We start from the raw sequence: 22,467 nt of genomic DNA, 5'->3' as shown, positions 1-22,467 counted from the left end.
ACCAAAAACAATGGGAACTACGAAACTGAAGCCTGCAAAAAGGAGACCCCAAACACAGTAAGTTAGGCAAAATGAGAAGACAGAGAAACACAGGAGCAGGTAAATGAAGGAGCAGGTAAAAACCCATCAGACCAAACAAATGTAGAGGAAATAGGCAGTCTACCTGAAAAAGAATTCAGAGTAATGACAGTAAAGATGATCCAAAATCTTGGAAACAGAATGCAGAAAATAAAAGAAACGTTTAACAAAGACCTAGAAGAACTAAAGAGCAAACAACCGATGATGAACAACACAATAAATGAGATTAAAACTTCTCTAGAAGGAATCAATAGCATAATAACTGAGTCAGAAGAACAGATAAGTGACCTGGAAGATAAAAAAGTGGAAATAACTACAACAGAGCAGAATAAGGAAACAAGAATGAAAAGAATTGAGGACAGTCTCAAAGACCTCTGGGACAACATTTAATGCACTAACATTCGAATTACAGGGGTCCCAGAAGAAGAAGAGAAAAAGAAAGGGACTGACAAAATATTTGAATAGATTATACTTGAAAACTTCCCTAATATGGGAAAGGAAAGATTCAATCAAGTCCAGGAAGAGCAGAGAGTCCCATACAGGATAAATCCAAGGAGAAACACAGCAAGACACACTTTAATCAAACTATCAAAAATTAAATATAAAGAAAAAATATTAAAAGCAGCAAGAGAAAAACAACAAATAACATACAAGGGAATCCCCATAAGGTTAACAGCTGATCTTTCAGCAGAAACTCTGTAAGCCAGAAGGGAGTGGCAGGACATATTTAAAGTGATGAAAGGGAAAAACCTACATCCAAGATTACTCTACCCAGCAAGGATCTCATTCAGATTCGACGGAGAAATTAAAACCCTTACAGACAAGCAAAAGCTAAGAGAATTCAGCACCACCCAACCAGCCTTACAACAAATGCTAAAGGAACTTCTAGGCAGGAAACACAAGAGAGGGAAATCACCTACAATAACAAACCCAAAACAATCAACAAAATGGTAATAGGAACATATGTACTGATAACTACCTTAAATGTAAACAGATTAAATGCTCCAACCAAAAGACATAGACTGGCTGAATGGATACAAAAACAATATATATGCTGTCTACAACAGACCAACCTCAGACGTAGGGACAAATACAGACTGAAAGTGAGGGGATGGAAAAAGATATTCCATGCAAAAGGAAACCAAAAGAAAGCTGGAGTAGCAATTCTCATATCAGACAAAATAGACTTTAAAATAAAGACTATTAGAAGAGACAAAGAAGGGCACTACATAATGATCAAGGGATCGATACAAGAAGAAGATATATCAATTATAAATATTTATACACCCAACATAGGAGCACCACAATACATAAGGCAAATGCTAACAGCCATAAAAAGGGAAATCGACAGTAACACAATCATAGTAGGGGACTTTAAAACCCAACTTTCACCAATGGACAGATCATCCAAAATGAAAATAAATAAGGAAACACAAGCTTTAAATGATACATTAAACAAGATGGACTTAATTGATATTTATAGAACATGCATCCAAAAATAACAGAATACAGTTTCTTCTCAAGTGCTTATGGAACATTCTCCAGGATAGATCATATCTTGGGTCACAAATCAAGCATTGGTAAATTTAAGAAAATTGAAATTGTATCAAGTATCTTTTCCGTCCACAATGCTATGAGACTAGATATCAATTACAGGGGAAAATCTGTAAAAAATACAAACACATGGAGGCTAAACAATACACTACTTAATAACGAAGTGATCACTGAAGAAATCAAAGAGGAAATCAAAAAATACCTAGAGGGGCTTCCCTGGTGGCGCAGTGGTTGAGAGTCTGCCTGCCGATGCAGGGGACACGGGTTCATGCCCCGGTCCGGGAGGATCCCACATGCCGCAGAGCGGCTGCACCCGTGAGCCATGGCCGCTGAGCCTGTGCGTCCAGAGCCTGTGATCCGCAATGGAGAGGCCATAGCAGTGAGAGGCCAGCGTACCACAAAAAAAAAAAAAAAAAAAAAACACCTAGAAACATATGACAGTGATAACGTGATGACCCAAAACCTATGGGATGCAGCAAAAGCAGTTCTAAGAGGGAAGTTTATAGCAATACAATCCTACCTCAAGAAACAAGAAACATCTCAGAAAAACAACCTAACCTTACACCTAAAGCAATTAGAGAACGAAGAACAAAAACACCCTAAAGTTAGCAGAAGGAAAGAAATCATAATGATCAGATCAGAAGTAAATGAAAAAGAAATGAAGAAAACAATAGCAAAGATCAATAAAACTAAAAGTTGGTTCTTTGAGAAGATAAACAAAATTGATAAACCATTAGCCAGACTCATCAAGAAAAGAAGGGAGAAGACTCAAATCAATAGATTTAGAAATGAAAAAGAAGTAACAACTGACACTGCAGAAATACAAAGGATCATGAGAGATTACTACAAGCAACTACATGCCAATAAAATGGACAACCTGGAAGAAATGGACAAATTCTTAGAAAAGCACAAGCTTCTGAGACTGAACCAGGAAGAAATAGAAAATATAAACACACCAATCACAAGCACTGAAATTAAGACTGTGATTAAAAATTTTCCAACAAACAAAAGCCCAGGACCACATGACTTCAGAGGCAAATTCTATCAAATATTTAGAGAAGACATAACACCTACCCTTCTCAAACTCTTCCAAAATACAGCAGAGGGAGGAACACTCCCAAACTCATTCTACAGGGCTACCATTACCCTAATACCAAAACCAGAGAAAGATGTCACAAAGAAAGAAAACTACAGGCCAATATCACTGATGAACATAGATGCAAAAATCCTTAACAAAATAGTAGCAAAGAGAATCCAACAGCACATGAAAAGGATTACACACCATGATCAAGTGGGGTTTATCCAAGGAATGCAAGGATTCTTCAATACATGCAAATCAATCAATGTGATAAACCAGATTAACAAGTTGAAGGAGAAAAACCATATGATCATCTCAATAGATGCAGAAAAAGCTTTCAACATAATTCAACACCCATTTATGATAAAAACCCTCCAGAGAGGAGGCATAGAGGGAACTTACTTCAACATAATAAAGGCCATATATGACAAACCCACAGCCAACATCAGTCTCAATGATGAAAAACTGAAACCATTTCCTCTAAGATCAGGAATAAAATAAGGTTGTCCACTCTCACCACTATTATTCAACATAGTTTTGGAAGTTTTAGCCACATCAATCAGAGAAGAAAAAGAAATAAAAGGGATCCAAATCGAAAAAGAAGAAGTAAAGCTGGCACTGTTTGCAGATGACATGATACTATATGTAGAGAATCCTAAAGATGCTACCAGAAAACTACTAGAGCTAATTAATGAATTTGGTAAAGTAGCAGGATACAAAATTAATACACAGAAATCTCTTGCATTCCTATACACTAATGATGAAAAATCTGAATGAGAAATTAAGAAAACACTCCCATTTATGACTGCAACAAAAAGAATAACATACCTAGGAATAAACCTACCTAAGGAGACAAAAGACCTGTATGCAGAAAGCTATAAGACACTGATGAAAGAAATTAAAGATGATACAAATAGATGGAGAGTTATACCATGTTCTTGGATTGGAAGAATCAACATTGTGAAAATGACTATGCTACCCAAAGCAATCTACAGATTCAGTGCAATCCCTGTCAAACTACCAATGGCATTTTTCACAGAACTAGAACAAAAAATTTCACATTTTGTATAGAGACACAAAAGACCCCGAATAGCCAAAGCAATCTTGAGAAAGAAAAATGGAGCTGGAGGAATCATGTTCCTGAATTTCAGACAATACTGCAAAGCTACAGTAATCAAGACAGTATGGTATTGGCACAAAAACAGAAATATAAATGATTGGAACAGGATAGAAAGTCCAGAGATAAACCCACGCACATATGGTCACCTTATTTTTGATAAAGGAGCAAGAATATAGAATGGAAAAAAGACAGCCTCTTCAATAAGTGGTGCTGGGAAAACTGGACAGCTACATGTAAAAGAATGAAATTAGAATACTCCCTAACACCAAACACAAAAATAAACTCAAAATGGATTAAAGACCTAAATGTAAGGCCAGACACTATAAAACTCTTATAGAAAAGCACAGGCAGAACACTCTATGACATAAATCACAGCAAGATCCTTTTTGACCCACCTCCTAGAGAAATGGAAATAAAAACAAAAATAAACAAATGGGACCTAATGAAACTTAAAAGCTTTTGCACAGCAAAGGAAACCATAAACAAGACGAAAAGACAACCCTCAGAATGGGAGAAAATATTTGCAAATGAATCAACTGACAAAGGATTAATCTCCGAAATTTACAAGTAGCTCATGTAGCTCAATATTAAAAAAACAAACAACCCAATCCAAAAATGGGCAGAAGACCTAAATAGACATTTCTCCAAAGAAGATATACAGATTGCAAACAAACACATGAAAGGATGCTCCACATCACTAATTATTAGAGAAATGCAAATCAGAACTACAACGAGGTATTATCTCACACCAGTCAGAATGGCCATCATCAAAAAATCTACAAACAATAAATGCTGGAGAGGGTGTGGAGAAAAGGAATCCTCATGCACTGTTGGTGGGAGTTTAAATTGATACAGCCACCTTGGAGAACAGTATAGAGGTTCCTTAAAAAACTAAAAATAGAACTACCATACGACCCAGCAATCCCAATACTGGGCATATACCCTGAGAAAACCATAATTCAAAAAGAGTCATGTACCACAATGTTCACTGCAGCTCTATTTACAATAGCCAGGACATGGAAGCAACCTAAGTGTCCATCGACAGATGAATGGATAAAGAAGATGTGGCACATATATACAATGGAATATTACTCAGCCATAAAAAGAAATGAAATTGAGTTATTTGTAGTGAGGTGGATGGACCTAGAAGCTGTCATACAGGGTGAAGTAAGTCAGAAAGAGAAAAACAAATACCGTATACTAACACATATATATGAAATCTAAAAAAAAAAAATGTTCTGAAGAACCTAGGGGCAGGACAGGAATAAAGATGCAGACGTAGAGAATGGACTTGAGAACATGGAGAGTGGGAAGGGTAAGCTGGGACGAAGTGACAGAGTGGCATGGACATATATACACTACCAAATGTAAAATAGATAGCTAGTGGGAAGCAGCCACGTAGCACAGGGACATCAGCTCGGTGCTTTGTGACCACCTGGAAGGGTGGGATAGGGAGGGTGGGAGGGAGACGCAAGAGGGAGGAGATATGGGGATATGTGTATATGTATAGCTGATTCACTTTGTTGCAGGGCAGAAACTGACACACCATTGTGGAGCAGTTATACTCCAATAAAGATGTTAAAAAAAGAAAAATAAATACAACTGTCTTTATTTATAGAAAACCAAATACCTACAAAAATCTAAAAACTATTTAATAAGTTAATTTAGGAAGGTCACTGAAATAAGGTCAACAAATAAAAATCAACTATATTTCTATATTCTAACAGCAAACAATTAGAAAATGAAATCTTCAAATGCCAGTTACAGTAGCATAAATATATATTACCAGTGACATCATTTTTTAGATTTATAACACCTATATCCCAGTATTTCTGCCCTTAAAGCGGGCAGTTTATGCTCACCTCAATCTTGTTGTAGATTGTCCTAATTTTATTAAAGGAACCAGAATTATAGAATTGAATATATAATCTCCAAAAGTTTTGATGTTGGCTGAAATTCTTTTAAATTATTAAAGAGGTAAAAATAAAGTCATTTTGTATACTCTGAGTAACACATATATATACAAATAAAAAAATATTTTGTATTTCCTTGTTTAGTATCTCAAAATGAAATTTAAAGATAAAATATCCTACCTAACACACAATTAAACAACAATAACTATACCACACATACCAACAACAATGTAAAAGAGAAAGGAAAGAAAAGTTAATAAATATAGCAAAACAATATGGATTTCAATATGCAAATACTCAAGTAAGACTGTATTAGATGACATTAATAGTCAGATACATGTACAGGTACATAGATTGAATGAGACAGGTGTGTCGTTTTGATGTCTCAAACCAATTGACGCTTTGGGTAAGTGATTTTTCCAAACAAAATTAAGTGTAATCTTTCCTTGCTTTACACAACATTTTTAATCCCAGAAACTTCAGTGTATATGTAATACCAACTTATATTCTAGGCTCAGAAAAGTATAGAGGGTTTACACTTATGTCTTCAGCAAAACATCTGAAAGTTGCACAGGACAAGAGGTAATTAAATTCATCATTAAATGGAACAGTCCGGAACACTGCAGGACATCTATCATTTCCCAGTGAATGCTGCTACAGCCCCTTGCATATTTCTAGTATGTTCCACAGGAAGCAGTATTGTGTCCATTTGAGAAGCAATGGCATAGTCCAGGCTCTAAACCCAGCTCTATCTCATGCCAGCCGTGAAAGCTGAGAACTCACTCAGCCATTTACAGATCACCCCAACCAATACACATCGTTTGCCTGACCTATGCAGTCCCAAGCAGGAAGCACAAATTCTTGAAAGAATCTGAGTCTTCTCTAAAGGTAGTCATGGTTGTTTAAAAAAAAAAAAACTCAACATTTTTGGATTTCCTTGCACTTACTTCATTTTGAATTACAGATTGGGGGATGTACACCATAGTGTTTTAAATATTTAGGGTTTAAAAGTCTGGATCTGACCATATTCAAACTCCCAATCAGATTCTGTAATAACTTTCAGGAAAAAATCAGATTCTTTCAGGAATCAGTGTGCTCTAATCCTAGTTTTACCATGTTAAAATGTTATGCATAACTTTATTTGCTCACAAAATGTCATGTTTGTTATTCTGAAATAAAACATAGAAAAATTGAAAAGAGAACTATTTGCCCTAAACTGTTGTAGGGAAAAAAAAAATGTTGCCACCCAAACTTTCAAACTCTCCACTCCTATTCTTTCGTATCTCTGCTTCTAAAACCTTACTCATAAAAGAGAGAACTTACAAAATAAAAGGAAAATTTGCAGCTGAACTTAGAGTTAAAATGCCTATTTTCCAAATAAACACAATCTAGAAAAATACACAAAAGCCATCATTTTCTATGGTTCACATTTCCCTTTTTATAATAAGTAAATTAATTCTAGCAATAAATGATGTTGAAAATTTTATTAAAAACTCTGCAATTTTCCCACGCTACTTATTCTCAAAGCCCTTGCCTACCACGTGAATGGTTTTGAAGGTAAAATGAGCTGGGTTTGAATCCCGGCTCTGCCACTTACTAGCTATGTGCCCCGTAAAAAGTTCTTAATCCATTTCTTAACATGTAAAATACCCCCAACCTTGCAGTGCTGTGACAATGTGTAAAGTACCTTGAAAAGAGCTTTTCACATACTACTTGTTCGTTAAATAGGAGCTATGGCTGTTATTATTATAATTAGCTGTCATGCTTGCCAATACCTACTTATTAACTCATTCAACTATTTTCTTCTGAGTTGCCTCATACAGAATTTTTTTTTCCTGGTTTGCAAAGCATTTTGAGATGTGCTGGGTAAATGTTATACAATGCCTTTTGTGTTTAAAAGCGTCACTGGACTGTCTTAAGACAAGATGTACTAAAAAGAGAAAAAAGAAAGAAAGGCATTTATTAAACCACAGCTCAACATTTACAGAACACTAGTCATGTGATGGTAGCTTATAAAATTCAGTTTTTGCCTACCAACAGCCTGATGCTTTATTTGTCCCTGTCAACCTCTTAAAATTTTACCTGGTGCTGGTTTTCAAGGAGAGTTGACTTCTAAACAATGCACAACATTTTAATAGTTTTCCTGTGGTACTTTTCAGCACAAAGACTCTAATTTTTAGATATTTGTGTTTCATATTCAGGTCACCAACTGGCACTTTGGAACCTACAAATAGCTCTCATGGTATAGTTACCACGGTCATACGTTCTCTTCAACATGGTCACACACCCCACCTCACATCTCACACTCAGCTGGTCCTGTCAACACATGCCCATCTCCCGGCCCTGAAAGGATTCTTTGATCCCTAAGAGGTTAGCTTAGAAGGGCCTTGGGGGAAACACAATAATTCATAACCTATTTGGGGTCTTAGACCCCTTGGAAATTCTGAGGAAAACTACTGACATTCTCAACATACATAAACAAAAATGGACTGCATTTCATAGACTCCTTGACAAACGAGGAAGCTGTGATTGATTTCAGTGTTTCTCAAACTCTTTTGACTGGGATTCACAGCGAGAAACTGATCTGACATCAATACAGCCCATATCTACATACATAAACAAACATAAACATCTAAAACAGAAGTTACAGGAAACAATTATTTACACTTACCATATGCAATGGTTTCTGACATTTTCTATTCTATTTCATCTTTCTAAAAGGTTGCTTGAGACTCACTAAATTGCTTTCTTACCACCCACAATCTGAAGAACAGTCATCTGGTCTAACAGTTATCCATTTTAGAGATAAGGAAACAGGTCCGAAAAAATCATGGGTATTGTGCTCGGTCACCAACGAGTTAGTGGCAAAACAAGCCAGAACCTAACCACCCTGACTTCCAACCAAGGCTCCTTCCAGAACAAAGTGAAACAAAAATTCTAAATACCAACTCCCCTAAAAAAGCAGCTGGGGATTTGAAGCCTAAAGCATCCTGCCTGATACACTGAGAAACTGGGAGTGTTTCAATTCCAAATAGGGGCGAATATTAACCTAACATGAGCCTCCAGCTCAGGCAGTCTTAACTTTTTCTAAACCATGCCCCTGGCCTAGCATGACATGGCACATAAGCACATTTTTTTCTTTCCAGAAACCTTTTCTCCAGCTACTGAAAACGACACAGGAAGGGCCAACATTCTCCCTGAGTTTACTTAAAATATTCTGATTACACAGACACAGGTTTTATTTGTCCATGAGAGCTTGGCTTAGAAACAACAGTAGACAGGCACTCTTTGCATTTACCTGGGCCATGCAAATCTGTTTTCCTCCTCGCTAAGGCTGTTTAATCAAAATTTAAACATCAAAACCGCAGAGATCGCTATGTGGAACCGACACCAGCTACCCCAGACCCTTTTAAAGCCTCAGTTATAGTAAGTGAAATTGCTTAAGAGCCTTCATCACAAGCAGCGTGATAGATTAAAATACCAGCCTTCCTACCGGCATCAGGCTGTGTGTGGTTTTGTTTGGTTGGTTGCTTTTTGTTTGTTTTTAATATGGAATAAACATCACTGTTCATTACAAGTTGAGAATCTTATAACATGCCAGAGCGTGTGCCTGAGGACTGGGCTGGTGAAGGCCAAGCGGGCGGCCCTGCATGCAGTTAGGAGAAGGCTTGGGGCCTGGGCGGTCTCACCAATGAAGAGAACCACCCAGCTCCGGTGTTGCGGAGGGTCGGTGGGCGTGAACAACCTGCTCCGGCGCTGTGTGCCAGCCTCCACCTGAGCACCCAAGCCCGGTGCCCAAGGGCAAAGTGCTGGGGCCTCCTTAAAGCAGAGCGTGCTGGGAGGAGAGGGAGGGGTGGAAATTGCTGCAGAGAGGCTTGAGGTGAGATCAGCGAACGCCTGCTGGGGAAAAGGGGGGCGGGCAAACCCTAAAATTAGCTGGGGGGAGGCAGGGGCTGAGCCAGGCTACGCGGAGATTCGGCGGCTGCCCCGGAGCTTTCCCGGGAGCCCAGCCGCCCTGCGCCTTCCTCCTGCGGCAGGACCAGGAGCCGCACCTACGCAACACCACGGAAGGGCTCCTTCCTGGAAACAGGATTGGGGAACGCGTGTAGCCTCCCGAGCCTTGGGATCTATCGCTCCTCCCCCATCTGCGGCAGAAAATGTTAAGGACCCTCGGAATTTGAAACCCCAGAATCCTCCAGAATCCTTGTTGTTGAACTTAATATTTATTTGGCTGGCTCATTTGAGAGACCTGACCTTTCCTGAGTTTTCATTTAAATCCGTTTCTCTCCTCCCCCATGCCTCAAGCGGAATTGGCCGGGGGTTGAGGGGGAGGGGGCGAGAGCGAGGGGGGGGATGCGAAGGGGGGTTGTTACCAGGGATCTAGGGGATGGAAGCTAGCAGAGTGGGGGGAGTTTGCATCTGAATATCTCTCTGCAAGATAAACACTTCTGAAGGTCAGTGACGGCTCCCCATTGGATCCTCCCGAAAAGGTGAATGTTCATTAAAGGCTTCTCCCTCTACATTTTTCTTAAGAACCCAAACTGCAAAAGTCCGAAGTATTTCAGATATTGCAATTCCCATAAAGCACCGGAAACCTATATATTAATTAAGTATTCTGAACACTTGCAAAATAAAAGGGAACTATTATAAGGAAGTCTGTGAAATGTAAATATGTGTTATTCAGCCAAGATTAAATGAAGAATGCAAAAATGTTATATTTAGTAGCACAAAAATGGACAACTGAATGACAGTATTTGGAAACCAGAAATCAGTTATTTTTAAAAGTCACGTTTATTATTATATACTAGAATTTTTAAATAATATATGCACACTAATTTTAAATCAGCCATTTAATATACACTAAACATGTCCATGGAGTGACATCTTATCCCTAGCCTCTTTTACCTACCCTCTGCAGTCGGCCCCTTACCTTTATTTTCAGAATCTTTCATTCTCTCCTTCCTCCCTCAGCTGCAAAGGAGCAGGAAAGTCCGGCTGGTTCTGCAACCCTGACTTTGGATTTGTCATTCAGACAGTCAGCGGTCTTGGGGGAGAAGTCCCTCAGCCGAGGAGCACCAGGCTCTGGTAATTGCATGCAAGTCAGCGTGCAGGGGTTATAATTTTGCTTATGCTGGAGCAGAAAGGATGGGGAATGAAGACAGACGTAAACACAAATTCCAAAACATGGCATGGAACTGGATCTGGAGCCTAGGCTTGCCTTTCCTTGCAGTAGGTTAGGGAATCAACTGTTCAGTGCCTCCTCGTCTCTGGAGAGATTTGATTCAAGTTGAAAGAGGACCACATGTGCCGTGCACCAAGCTTATTCTCAAATGGAGACCTTCACTTTGGAGGGGGATTAAGAGCCCTGTGCTTGTTTCCTCTTACATATTCATTCATTCAGCAAACACTTCTTTTACCTCTCTGTGGACCAGGCTCTATGCTAAGTATTGCGGACAGAACAGTGACGGGAACCAGCCCCAGTCCTCAAGCCACTCACCGGCTGTTACAATGCAGAGGCATACAGTGCCATCCAATGACCTATGTCTGCTGAATGGACCTGGGTTATTGAACCCAGTTCACCCAGGTGTAAGTTGGTACTCAAGGCTTTAGTGATTGGTCTTAAGCCACTGGATGGCTGAGACAGAAATGGATCTGTGGAAGCCAGACCAAACCCCCTCTCTGCTAGACAGCAAGGAGTACTCAAGCAAATCTTTCAATCATCCAATGCAAACTTACTTCCAATCATTACATACCTCAGATTCATTCTTTCATTCATTCACTCAACAACGGTTATTTGTGCCAGGCACAACTCCACCTGTTAGCAATTCAAGAGTGCAGGAAACAGACCAAGTCCCTGCTCTCGTGGCTATCACATTTGGGTGGGAGGATTCAGACAGGCCATAAACAAACAAATATAAACATATAATAAATGGCAGTAAATGCCGTGAAGAAGAATGAAGCATGATAATGAGGTAACAGAGCTGCCATTTTAGATAGTGTGGCCAGGGGAGGTGCCATTGAACTTGTTTTACAGAAAATGAACCAGTCATCACAGTCCCTTCCAAACATCTTCACTTAGAAATTGTTTTTTGAGTTGCAAACCCTCACAACTTCCTCTGCTCCAAGTGCACTCACTGATGGGTAGTGTTTATTCCCCAATATACAGACTGGTAAACTGACATCCAGAATGATTAACTGACCCAATCCAGGACCTCACTCACCTCCAAGATGGAGGAAGAGCAACAAAAAGAAATGCACCAACCTGCGCTCATCCCCAGAAATTGCTGGGTTAAGTACAATATTGAAAAGGAAAATTTGCCAGAGTAGGAGGTGAGAAAAGAGGGTTGAAGACCTCTCTCTACCACTATTACCTGAGTGGCGTAGAGCAGGTGATTTAACCTCTCTGGTACCAGTTTCCTCATCTGTAAAGTGGGGCTAATCATCCGTGCCCTGTGTGTGGTCCAGGCTGTTCAGAAGATCAAAAGGGAGAGCAGATGTGGTACTTTGTAAACTAAGTTCTACATAAGTGTAAAGGATAATTATCAACATACTTGGGCACATTAAGAGAACTAATTGCTAGTGTTTACCTGCTCACTATGGCAGCCCGAGAGTCAAATATAGCTATAGAGGGAAAGCCTGTCGTGGCCACTAGGGGTCCTGGAGTTGATTTCTAGCCGCCACAATTTAAAGACTCCCTTAAAGTTTGGGGAAATTTTATTTTGTTTTTGTTCCCATCTTTCCTTGACAGTGGATAATATCCTTATGCATCCTTGACAACTTAAGGCCAATGAGGAACATCTGCCTTCATTGGAACTCTTCACTGGCCACCAAATGAGGCATGTTGCCCCATAAACCACATCAAAGAAACGGGCATCTCCATCTCCAAGGACCAAGGCCAGGGCAGCCAAAACGTACCCAGTTAGGAGCACCTTTAGGGGCAGATAGGGTGAAGGAGGGGGTGATGAGAAGACACCATCCGTGTACTCTTTCATCCAATAAATATTCATTATGCCAGACACTGCTCTGAAGACTGAGAATGACACAGTGCTGAACAAAACATTCTGTCCTCAAAGAGCTTGTGGTCTCAGAACAAGAGGTTTCTACAACGTATACTGATTTACTGAGTTAGGCCGAGGACTGGGTCTGAATCGTAGGGCAAGGGCTATAAAGCAGGAGAGACCAGGTTCAAACATGGGCTCTGCCACTTCCTGGCTCCTAGAGTAAGCTGGGATATGTTCCTGCACCTCTCTAAGTCTCCATTTCCTGATCTGTAAGATGAAGATACTGAAGGCACCTACCTCCTAGGGTAGGATGAGGCTCAAATGAGTTAATGCATATAAAGTACAGAGCACAAAGCCTGACACATAAAGGGAGGGCTCCATAAATGCTGTAAGACTAATATTATCACCTACTGACCTGGATCAAGTGTACCCCTCTGCACCTCAGTTTCCTCATAAAATGCAGAAAATAATAACTAGTTTATATGGCTATTGTGAGAATTACATATCAGGAAGAAGATAAAGCCCTGGTGTAAAGGATTAGCTCACCCCCTGCCAGGCTCACTCCAGGCCCTTTTTCATCAAGCAGGCTCCCCAGGAAAAAAGACAAAGCCCGGGAGGAGTGAGGAAGTGGGAGAGAACCTGCCATTTATGTTAACAAGGAAGCAATTTTTTTACAAGAGTATGATCATTTCTAGGGTTACCTGCATTTTACTCAACACCGTATTTTGAAAAGTTTCAAAATACAAAGAGTTGGAAGAATTGCATGGCAAACATCTTCAAGTACATTTTGCTGAATTTGTTCTGTCACATAGATGTTCATCTTTCTATTCATCCTTAATAGATTTTTTTAAATTAAGTTGAAAGAGATTTGAAGTCCTCTTCAGATAAGAAGAGCCTTTATTTTCCCTGATACAAATTTTACAGAAGCCTTACACTGGCTGATTCTGTGGCCATTCCAAGCAGGGTCAGGTAAATTCTTAGAAGCCTTGTCTTGCCCACAGTAAACCTCAAGGCCACACCCAGCTGAGGGACAAGGATAGACTCAAGCCTTGGAGCCTTCCAGAACAAGGCACTGCCTCATGCTTCCAATAAACTGGTACCAACAACCATTCTAAACATCCATTAATGGAAACGATGCTCCATCTCAATAACCGGGTTTAGGGAAAGCTTCAGGCAGGCTCCACTGGCCACAAGTCCCTGCACAGCTCTGCACAGTCCTTGTCTTGTTGGATGCCACTTCTGAGTCATTAGACCGGTGAGTCATGCCCAGCAAGGGAGGCCATCTTGAGAGCAAAACCAAAGAGAATTTTCAAGAACAATGAGTGACACCCTGAATTGAAAGAGAATAAGGCTCTTCATTGTCCTAGCAGAACAAAAATGAAAGAAAAAAAAACGCTGCTGTTAACACTGTGGGTTCAACTTCCCAGCTGTAAATTTTACTCCGAAGAAAAACTCAGCAACAAAGGCTTTTATATTCCCTTGGAAATCTGAGAGCAAAAGAGACTGGGAGGATATTTCTCAAATTGGGCAGACCCAATGATCTTTCGGTAACTTGCCTGGACCCTCTCTTCTGGATTAGTCATTCATTTCCAAAACATGCCAGGGTGGGGTGACAGGAGAATGACTTCACCTGCACCACCACAGTCGGTCTTCCCCCAGCCACGCCTGTCTGGTTTGCTCAGAGCATCCAAGTGGCCGTAAGCGAGATGAACTGGAGTGAGAAAACCGCTGACTGGGGGCTGGGGAGGGGATGGGGCTTTGTGATTAGGGTCACCGCAGGGAAGGGCAGCATGACTGTAAGAAAAGCTGGGTGTGCTCCGATGAAGCCAAGCCACAAGGCAAGGGGAAGAGAATTAACACATGGAGTACCCACTGTGTGCAAGGCAATCTTCTTATCATCATCACCATCCTTTCAAAGAACTTATTTGCCAAGCATGGCCTTTAGAGCGAGGACTTTCACAGCACACTGCCTGGGTTTGGATCCCAGCTTACTAGTTGTGTAACTTTGGAAACGTTACTTATCCTCTTTGTGTTTCGGTTTTCTCGTTCATAAAATAGAGACTGTAAAACAGGGTTATTGTAAGAATTAAATAAAATTAAAATATTCACAGGTTTAGGACCACGGCTGGCACACGGTAAGCAAGGCATGCATGTTAACGCTTGCCAGTCCGTCTTTTTTAGATGAGAAAAATGAGGCAGAAAGAAGAAAGGAGACTTGCCAAAGGACACATGGCAAAAAAGTAGCAGAGCCAGGATACTGCCTGTCATTTACTTCTCACAACACCCCTGTGACGGAAGTGACATCATCTTCCTTCTATTGATGAGAGCTTGGAAGCCCAAGAGCTTAGTAACCTGCTCATCGCACAAGCTGGCAAATGGGAGAGTTAAGACTGAAAAACCCACATTCACTGTCTTTAAAGCCTTTGCACATCCCACTAGGCCAACAGTTCTCAAAGGTTAGCACACACCAGAATTACTGCAGGGCTTGGTAAAGCACAGGTTGCTGGGTCCCACCTCCAGAGTCTCTGCTTTGGTAGCTCTGAGGTGGGCTCCAAGAATTTGCATTTCTAGCAAGTTCCAGGAGACACTGTTGCTGCTGGTCTGGAGACAACCCTTGAGAACTACTACTCTACAATCAGGCACCTGTATGCAGAACAGAGGGTAGGAGAAGGTATGGGGCCTAATGAGTATAAGTCCCACTCCGGCAAAGGGTTGGCTACTTCACAGAGCCTAGCAAATATATTTTGCATTTATATGGTCCTTTCATAGTTATGATATCAGTTGATCTTTCCAATATCCCTAGGTAGTGACCATTATCTCCATTCAATGTGATTTGTTTTTAGGGACATATGGCCAAAAAATGGCAGCAAGGATAAACCACAGGTCACCTGACAAGTGTTCTGTCCTTTCCTCCAGGTAACTAGTCCTGGAAAGCACTACCTGCGGATAGACTGACTCCAGGTCCAACCTGTGTCTTCCCAGGGAATAACTGAAGTTCAGGAAAGGGCACTTCGGCCACCAGCATTTGCAGGAGGCAATTTCTGGGGGGAAGAGCTCAGGACTGGTTTTCTACCATCATTTCAAGGACTGGGAAAGCCTACTGCTCACAAAATACTTCCACCAACTATCCGCTCCCTTCTCTATAAGCTAAAGCTTTGATATTTGACGTAAATCTGGTTCTCTGCAAAAGCTGGAAGCAATTTAGGGGCTTAATTTCTACTGGACACAGCTTGTTCATTTAGAACAGCTTGCATGGTTAGTAGATTTTTTTAAGTTGCTTGGACATATAAGCAGGTAAATCATTGGTATCCAGAAGATTTCAAGAACTCCTATGAGCAGATTTTTTAAAAAAACATGAACCACCAAAAAAAAAAACCATAAACAGGCGTTCACACATGTCTTGGTCACACATGGCCAATATTCATGTGAAAAGATCTCCAGCTTCATTATTCATCAGGGAAATTCAATATAAAAGCACCATGCAGTACCACTTCATACGCATCAAAAAATTCTGACAGTACTGAGTATTAGCAAGGAAGTAAGGAATCAATATATACATCCCAGAGGATTCATTCATTACTTAACCATTCATTCATCATTATCCAATAACTAAACATATTTATTGAATGTCTTCTATATTCAGGATACAATATTAAGCTGAACAGATGCCAGAGGCCCCCAGAAGCTATGCTACTTCTCATCTGTAGCCTCCTGCTGAAAAACAAAGGAAGGGAGGGTAGAAAGAAGGATACTGATGTAGAAGGCCTTCTGATTGGTCCAGAAGGGATTGCGGCCCCTGAAGAGCTTCCAGCCATGTTTTATTCCCACCGCTCATTGAACTTTCCATATTTGGGGTGTGATCATATGGTGCAATATCTGGACTAATATTAATAAAAATAACAACCACCACCTTGTGAGCTACTATGTACCAAGCACTTTATATACAATAACCCATATAATCATCACAGGAACATTATAACATAGGAGTATCATCCTTATTTTACGTATGATAGATAACTGAGTTTTAGAAAGATTTAGCACCCTGCCCAAGATCACACAGCTTATTAGTGTGCCACTTACTAGTGGCAGATTCAAATCATCGTCTGTCTGGCACCAAAGCATATGATTGTAGATGCCCCAAGTGACGCTGACATCATCGTGAGAAACTCAGGCCACCTTTAAGAAAAATTAAATAAAATTGGGATATGGATTTCATTCACTGCATAATATTTATTAATTTTACTTCTTCCCTCCATGTGTATAGATACTGGAACATGTTTATTTTGTGCCGATGTGGCAGAAAGGAAGCTGTGTGGGTAGTCAGGCCTGAATTGGCCACACACCAGTCCTATGACCTCTTGCAAGTTACTCTGTCTCTTGCTTCACTTTCCTCATTTACAAAATGGGGGAAATAAATACCATCTGTCCTCCCTCCTTCCAAGGTTAGTTAAGATCTAAACAAACAAGACCTTATAGCTGACCTACTCCATAAACTGTAAAGTATCATATAACATAAGACATTATAATGGCCTCATCTCCAGGTTGTAGGGGGGAAGGGGAAGTAGGGAAATACAGTGATCTGCCAAGATCCTACCTAAGAAAAGAGAGGTGTGGCGTGGCAATGGGCCCCAGGTAAGCCATGGGTGAACTCTACAATGGGAACAAAGAAGAAAAAGACAGGATGGTTGTGTACACAGTATACACCTGGGTTTAAAAATTATAAAACTAAAAAGCTTATTCTAACCCAATTTACTGCAGTGGGAATACCCATTTATTCCTCTTTTGTAAAACATTCACACAACACCTGGAATAACACTATGCATATAAGTATCACTCAAGGAACACTTGTTGCAATTACCAATCTATTCAACTACTCAGGCAAGCTAAAGAAAAGGGGTGGTCAGCCTTTAGACCTACTAAGTTTCCGCAACAGTTCTTGATGCAGTGTGGAAGGAATTTAATTGGCGCATTCACTAAAAGTAATAACACATCCTTTGAAAGCCAGCAGGATGACAAGGCCAAGCCACAGAACCTCCCTAACCATCAACAATAGAAAAGCTTGTTTCTAACACAATAGTTGGTGTTGTTTCTAACACAAATATTTGAAGGATAATTATTTTTGCTCTTTGTCAAATTTCTTTTTAGAATGCTTACTATGTGCCAGCACTTTACAATTATTAACTCATTAATTCATTTAATCTTCGTAAAAACCCTGGGGTGGAGATGGGGGTGATGCGGCCCTGTTGCAGTCTAGCTTCTGCCCTGGCTCAGGTCGGCCATTTTAGAACTCAAGGCATGTCAGCCTCTGAAGAATCCTCAGATGATGGAAACAGACGAAAAGGACATGATAGGACACAGAGACAGGCAGACAGACAGACAGACACACACACACACACACACACACACACACACACACACACACACAAGCAGACAGGTATCTACAAAGTACCCAGCTCTGACTTAGCCTGGTGGGGGATGCAAAGATGAAGTGGATGAGAACCTGCCCACATGGAATCTATAATAGCAGATGAACAGTGACAAATGATGATGAAATACCAGCAGACAGGTTACAGGTGGCACCTATCCCAGGAAAGGCTTCACAGAGGAGATGCATTTGTGCTAGTCCTAACGGACGGGTAGGAATTGGCCAGGCTGAGACCAAGGCATGGCCACTGCAGATAGAGAGAAGGCAATGAGCCAGCAGATCGTGTCATGTCCCTGTGCTCAGAACATGTTAGTGGCTTCCCAGCTCACTTGGAATAAAATCCAAACTCATCATATACTACCCAGACCCTGACCCAGGCCCTGCCTGCCTCACTTTCCCCTTGCTTAGCTCAGGCACACTGAGAACCTTTCCACCTGCTATTGCCCCTGGCAGGAAGCTCTCCCCTGGCTCCATGCTGGAGTAACTCTGAATCAGTCTTCACGCTCAGCTGTAATTGCATGGCCGCAGAGACGCCTTCCCTGTCCACCCCCCAAGTAAGCTAGGGCCCTTCTACCTTTTCTTCTCTCCCAGCAGACGATTTGATTCCTTCCAAGCACACAGAGCAATCTGCAATGGAGACTTTTACCTATTTGACGTGTGTAACGTCTGTTTCCCCCTTTAAAAGTAGTTCCATGAGCTGCGGCCTTGCCTATCTCGTTCAATCCTGGGCCCTGACACACAGGGGAGCTCGATAAAAATTATGGAATGAATGAATGCAGTGAGTCAGTGACTGAATAAATGTGAGTTAAGGCCCTGGTGAGGATAGGGTGGAATGTGTTTGGGAAATAGTTAATTGTGACTAGAGCTTACAAGATAACAGATGGGTTGGAAAGAGGGTGGGTCCAATGGGGAGGACCTCCAAGGCAGAGTTGGGTGCGGATTAAATCCCCCAACGGGTACTGCATTGCAGGTGCCGGCCAGGTTTTGGGGGGAGGGGGATGCAAACTGTTTTCCAGAGGCACCCCGGATTCCCTCTGTCCAGAGCCAAACGGACAGACAGGGACTTGTGCGGGAAATTAACAAGCTGCAACCACCTGGGCCAAGGGGAGATAAGCTTAAAGGGTGGAGGGGGAAGAAGGGACTGTCGTCGAGCGGCCCCGGGGGAGCTTGGGGACTGCTGTAGTCCCCGTGGCCGAGGGTCAGGGAGGAGGGTCGCCCAGGCAGGGCCAGACGTCCAGGCGGCGCGGCCCCCGCCCGCGGGCTCCGGGGGCCGAGAACCCAGCGGGAGATGCCGCCCACGGCAGCAGCCGGAGCCACCGCGGCCCCGCTTCAGCGGGAGGCCGGCGCCCGCCGCTCGTGGTAACAGGTCCCGCGGCCGCGCCCACACTCACCCTGCGCCGCCTTGGAAGCCGAGCGCGTCCGCCACAGCCGCCGGGTTGCCTTCCACGGCCGCAGCGAAGAAAACAGCCTCCGGCTCTTCTTGCCGCTCTTCTCAGTTGCTCCCATCTGTGCGCCCGCGCCCCTCCCCCGCCGCCCGCCGCCGTCCGAGGATGGCCTCCCGCTTCCCCGGCCGCCGCGCTTCTGCCAGGTGCCAGGCAGTCGCCGGGGAGGACGCGGCCGCGGGGGGAGGAGCTTGCGGCCGGATGCGGGGCGGGGAGGGTGGGGACCTCGCTCGCGCTGAGCCTGCGGGTGCGGCCGACCAAGGCGGGGACGCCGCAGGGATGCGCCAGCCGGGGGAGCGCTCAGCCCCTAGCAGCTCACAGGTGAATGCTTTAGTCTTTCCCCCTTCGTTCCGGAGATGTTGACGGAGTGCCCAACTACTGCTAGGCATCATTAATTAACACAAACCCCCCTGGGATGTGCACTGATTTTTTTTTTTTATCCCCAAATTACAAATGATAAAATTGAAGCTCCGAAACGTGAAGTAATCTGCCCAGAGATCACACAGCCGCTAAATTATGCCGATATCCAAGTCCTGGGCTCTAGCTATATTTTTTTCATCCCTTTCTACTGCCTCAGAATGATTCCACATTATATTGGATTTTTTTTGAAGTTTTGCTTTTTTTATGCTTCTATTTTTTCTTTTTTTTTTACATCTTTATTGGAGTATAATTTCTTTACAATGGTGTCTTAGTTTCTGCTTTATAACAAAGTGACTCAGTTATACATATACATATGTTCCCATATCTCCTCCCTCCTGCATCTCTCTCCCTCCCACCCTCCCTATCCCACCCCTCCAGGTGGTCACAAAGCACCGAGCTGATCTCCCTGTGCTCTGCGGCTGCCTCCCACTAGCTATCTATCTTACGCTTGGTAGTGTATATATGTCCATGCCACTCTCTCGCCTCGTCACAGCTTACCCTTCCCCCCCCCATATCCTCAAGTCCATTCTCTAGTAGGTCTGTGTCTTTATTCCTGTCTTACCCCTAGGTTCTTCATGACATTTTTTTTTCTTAAATTCCATGTATATGTGTTAGCATACAGTACCTGTCTCTCTCTTTCTGACTTACTTCACTCTGTATGACAGACTCCAGTGGATTTTTTTTTATTTAAGTCTGATAGATATTCCTGTTTTCCTCATGCAACAGATTAAGAATCACTTTTTTTTTTTAATTTATTTTTGGCTGCATTGGGTCTTCGTTGCTGCACTGGGGCTTTCTCTAGTTGCTGCAAGGGGGCCACTCTTCATTGTGGTACGTGGGCTTCTCATTGCGGTGGCTTCTCGTTGTGGCACACGGGCTCCAGTAGTTGTGGCTCACGGGCTTCGTTGCTCTGCTGCATGTGGGATCTTCCCAGACCAGGGCTCGAACCCGTGTCCCCCGCGGATTCTTAACCACTGCTCCACCAGGGAAGCCCTTTTTTTTTTCTTCTTCTTTTTTTTAAGAACCTATTCTATGTGCAGGCACTTTTACACATATGCCATGAAACCTCACAGCAACCCTGTGGGGTAGGAGGCGTTTCCCATTCGCCAGATGAGGAAACTGAAATGTCAGAGCTGAGGTGGCCCAGCCCCCACCACTTTATCTCTGTCATGATTTTGCCTGTAGTTAAGAGTCGGAGAGGAAGAGCAAAACCACGATCCCTTAAACTGCCTGACTGAAATAATAATAGCTAACATTTATGGAGTGCCTCTCATGTGCCGGATTTTACATACATTACCTTATTTAACTCTCCCAATGATACTCATGGGAGAGAAATTATTAATATCCTCACTTAACAGATGGGGGAAACTGAGTATCAGAGAGGTCAGGTTACCTACATAAACCCATATAAAGCTTATATGTTAGGTTGAATCATGAAACTACCATTTTTGTAGGTTCAAACAAAAGGCTCAATTCATCATATGACAGTTTCACCAGATGATCAAAATTTAAATCACCAATGGAGGGAGATGATAATCCAGTGCATCCAGATGATACACGGAGAGACACATCACCTTTGTCACATTCTGGCCAAGAATGCACAACCTGAATCTAATCATGGAGAAATATAAGTTAAACCCCAAATGAGGACTTTACTATGAAACCTGAGGTACGGGGGAGGGAGCGTCAGGGCAGGGATGTTATATTCGTTAAAAATGTCAATGATATAAAAGATGAAGAGGGACTTCCCTGGTGGTGCAGTGGTTAAGAATCCACCTGCCAATGCAGGGGACACGGGTTCTATCCCTGGTCTGGGAAGATCCCACGTGCCGCGGAGCAACTAAGCCCGTGCGCCATAACTACTGAGCCTGCGCTCTAGAGCCCACGTGCCACAACTACTGAAGCCCGTGCACCTAGAGCCCATGCTCCGGCAACAAGAGAAGCCACTGCAATGAGAAGTCTGCACACAATGAAGAGTAGCCCCCGCTCGCCACAACTAGAGAAAAGCCCACACGCAGCAACAAAGACCCAACACAGCCAAAAGTTTAAAATAATTAATTAATTATTTTTTTTAAAAGATGAAGAAAGACTGTGGAGGTGTTTTAGACTAAAGGAGGCTAAAGAGATATGACAGCTAACAGTAATACCTGACTCTAGAATGGACTGTGTTGGAGTTTGGAAAAAAGACTCCAAGGGACATTACTAGGTCAATTTAAATATATATATATGATTAAATAAGTGTCAGTGATAAACTACTGAAGTTGGTAACTATACTGTGGTTATGTAAGAAAATATCCCTATTTTTAGAAAATACACACCAAGGTATTTAGGAGTAAAAGGTCATGATGCATTTATTTTACCTTCAAATGGTTTACAAAAGAAGTTTCATATATATGTTTGGGGAGAGGGGGAAGCAAATGATAAAGCAAATACAGC

At 42.1% G+C, this 22,467-nt stretch overlaps 1 protein-coding gene across 1 annotated transcript in view; it reads right to left on the bottom strand.

The window, feature by feature from the left end:
• Positions 1-19,675, bottom strand: part of DNAJC6 (DnaJ heat shock protein family (Hsp40) member C6) — a 154,782-nt gene extending 135,107 nt beyond the window's left edge. Inside the window, exon 1 of the mRNA XM_060005772.1 lies at positions 19,561-19,675. Within this exon, the coding sequence (XP_059861755.1) occupies positions 19,561-19,675 (115 nt within the window). The remainder of the gene's footprint in view (positions 1-19,560) is intronic.
• Positions 19,676-22,467: the final 2,792 nt, after the last annotated feature.

The sequence above is a fragment of the Delphinus delphis genome, chromosome 1 (assembly GCF_949987515.2).
Source record: "Delphinus delphis chromosome 1, mDelDel1.2, whole genome shotgun sequence".
Lineage (NCBI taxonomy): Eukaryota > Metazoa > Chordata > Mammalia > Artiodactyla > Delphinidae > Delphinus > Delphinus delphis.
The sequence above is the reverse complement of the archived record's forward strand: the minus strand, read 5'-3'. Positions and strand labels throughout refer to the sequence as shown.